We start from the raw sequence: 3,342 nt of genomic DNA on the forward strand, positions 1-3,342 counted from the left end.
TCTGGATAATACTTCCCTGTGGGCAGACATGTTTTCATGGAAGACTAAAACAGGACACTGTTGCATAACAATGATGTCAAGACAGAGACACCAACTCTGTCTCTCTTTCACACACACACACACACACACACACATATATATGCGACAGGCTTCTTTCAGTTTCTGTCTACGAAATCCCCTCACATGGATTTGGTTGGCCTGGGACTACAATAGAAGACACTTGCCCATGGTGCCACATCATGGGAGAAAAACCAGAACCCTGTGATTAGGGAGTGAGCAACTCAACCATGCGGCCATTCTTACACCTATTTCCTAAAATAAAAATAGAACTAGCTATACATATATTTCATGCTAAATGAAGACAAAAAAATAACAATAAAAAAAGTTAACATTATATAAAAATTTATTGTCTTGATTTTTGTTTTGTTTTTGATGTTATTTCGTCTTTTATTTTTTATTTTTTTGGTTTTAATATCAAGAGCAAAATTCTTTTAAATCTGAACAAATTTATACAGCAGTGAATGAAATGAAATAAAAATGGGTGGTAACAATTTTGTTTTTGTAATTATATCATGGGTAATGAGGGAGGGGGGTGTAACACTGAAAACTTTATCTCCACATAGTATGTGTGAAATTGGCCAGCTGGAGCACTCATAACACTCTATCTCTCTTTCTCTCTCTATCTCACTTTCTCTCTTATTGACACAGACTGTAGACAGATCATGAAGTGAAACAGCACCTTCGTTAGTGAACAAGATAAATTAAACCTGACTATTTACAACTTGTGTTTCTTTCATGGAGAAATAATAATTATAACAAGAGCACCCAGAGAGCCCAAACACCTAACGAATTAGCCAGAGATGATTTTTAAAATGAGACTATCTGAAATAAACTCAACTGCTTTCACAAACAAGAATATCAAAGATGAACCCAACCACTCTCAAAAATTAAATTTAAAAAAAACGGAAAAATAATCCAGAATCCTTTTCCAGTACCAGATCGATCCCAAAATTTAATCAGTTCATACCAGTCACAGGGCCAAACATTGCTGAAAGTTTCATCCGAATCCATCCACTGGTTCTTGAGATATCTTGTCCACGGACAAACAAACAAGCAAAAACCTGACTGAAAATAATATCTCTGCCTTCGCTAAGGCAGAAGTAATAATAATGGTTTCAAATTTTGGCAGAAGGTCAGCTAGTTCAGGGAAGGGAGTTAGTCAATTACATCAACCCCAGTGTTTCACTTGCCAACCCTTTCTACTAAAGCACAAGGCCCGAAATTTTGGGGGAAGGGACTAGTTGATTACCTGAACCCAAAGTGTTTCACTGGTACTTAATTTATCAACCCCAAAAGGATGAAAGGCAAAGTCAACCTCAGCGGAATTTAATCTCAGAATGTAAAGAGGGAAGATATGCTGCTAACATTTTGTCCAGCATGCTAACAATTCTGCCAACTCACTGTCTTAATAATAACAATAATAACAATAATAATAATAAAGTGTTAGAGCACCGGAGAGACAAACAAGAGTGCCTAATAATCGACGTAGCAGTGCCAGGAGATCAACATATCATCATGAAAGAAAGAGAAAAAGTTGATAAATATGGAGACTTGAGAATTGGGATTGCTAAGATGTGGCAGGTATGAGAGTCGAACATAAAGGTTATCCCTATTGTCATCGAAGCAATGGGTTCAATACTACCCAATGTGAAAACCTTAGAGACACCCTACAATCTAGATGTATTGCAAAAGTCGGCATTAATTGGAACTGCACGCATACAGCGTAAAGTACTGTCTGTCTGAGGTCCATGTTGTGACTTGACAAACAGTACAAACCTCCGGGTGTGTGTGCATGTATAAGGGAAGTATGTGAATATTTGTATGTGTGAACTAGCGTTCTTTCAGTAACAAACGACGATTGATGTCACATCTCAAAAGACAACCACTAGATAACCTTGACAAGTGTATTAATTTGATTTACCATCCATATTTATATATAGAATACTGTCATTTTTTATGGCATGGGGCCAGCTAGTAATAATAATAATAATCCTTTCTACTATAGGCACAAGGCCTGAAATTTGGGGGAGGGAAACTAGTCGATTACATCGACCCCAGTGCTCAACTGGTACTTATTTCATCGACCCCAAAAGGATGAAAGGCAAAATCAACCTCAGAAGAATTTGATCTCAGAACGAAAAAACAGACCAAACGCCGCTAAGCATTTTACCCAGCATGCTAACGATTCTGCTAACGATTCCTTAGTAATAATAATGATAATAACAATGGCTTTAAATTCTGGCACAAAGCCAGCAATTTCAAGTGAGGGGTTAAGTCAATTTGGTCAACCTCGGTGCTCAGCTGCTATTTATTTTATCAACTTGGAAAGGATGAAAGGAAAAATTGACCTTGGCAGAATTTGAACTCAGAACGTAAAGACAGACGAAATGCCACTAAGCACTTTGTCCAGCATGCTAGAAATCCTACCAGCTTGCTACCTAAGTAGTAGTAGTAGTAGTAGTAGTAGTAGTAATAGTAATGGTGGTAGTAGTAGTAGTAAATACAAATTTCTAAATTTGCCACAAAGGAACAGATGTTTTGAGGGAAGGGTTACAGTTGATTATGTCGGCCAACCTAGCCTTGGGAAGCACTTTCTTGATTGACCTCTTGAAAGTGTTAAAGCAAAGTCGACATCGGTAGAATCTGAACCCAGCTTGTAAAGCAATGCAAAACAAATACACTACCAATCATTTCATTCGACACACAACTTACATCACCAATCCACCACATTCAATGATAATTAATTAATAATACTAATGTGTTTGATTAAGTAACAATACGAATGCTTTCTCACATTGACACAAGGATACGTGTTTCAGAGGAGATAGGTGAAGGGTGAATTATAGGTGACTTAAGTGCTCAACCTAAAAGGGTTGCTGTAAGACAAGACAGAAAAAAGGTGACCTTCACCCAAGGTAGGTTTTGAATTCAGTGTTTATTAGAATCTGTTCCTTGTCTGGGGATAAAGTTAGTTTCAGGTTCAGTTTTGGTAAAAAGCTTGTTCTCAGATCACTTGGAACTCTGGAGAGCTTGCGGGCTGTGTTCCAGGTGAGTTGCTGCCAGGGGAATTATAATGTGACCTGTCGGATCGGTCTTTGTCGCGAGAAGAGAAAGAGTCGGATCTTTCTGGGCGGCTGTCTTTGTGCCTGTGTTTGTGCTTGTGCTTGTTTTTCTTCTTCTTCTTTTTGGTCTTGTGTAATTTACCGGAACTTTCCTCACTGGAGCCAAGCCTTGAGAAGTCCAGAGACGACTGAGACATCAACTTCAACCCACCGAATGATG

General features: G+C 38.2%; 1 protein-coding gene across 1 annotated transcript in view; it reads right to left on the reverse strand.

The window, feature by feature from the left end:
• Window positions 1-385: 385 nt before the first annotated feature.
• Window positions 386-3,342, reverse strand: part of LOC106873886 (transcription initiation factor TFIID subunit 2) — a 46,088-nt gene continuing 43,131 nt past the window's right edge. Inside the window, 1 exon segment of the mRNA XM_052969130.1 lies at window positions 386-3,338. Coding sequence (XP_052825090.1) covers window positions 3,065-3,338 — 274 coding nt within the window. The 3' untranslated portion in view covers window positions 386-3,064.

This window comes from Octopus bimaculoides, chromosome 7, assembly GCF_001194135.2.
Source record: "Octopus bimaculoides isolate UCB-OBI-ISO-001 chromosome 7, ASM119413v2, whole genome shotgun sequence".
Lineage (NCBI taxonomy): Eukaryota > Metazoa > Mollusca > Cephalopoda > Octopoda > Octopodidae > Octopus > Octopus bimaculoides.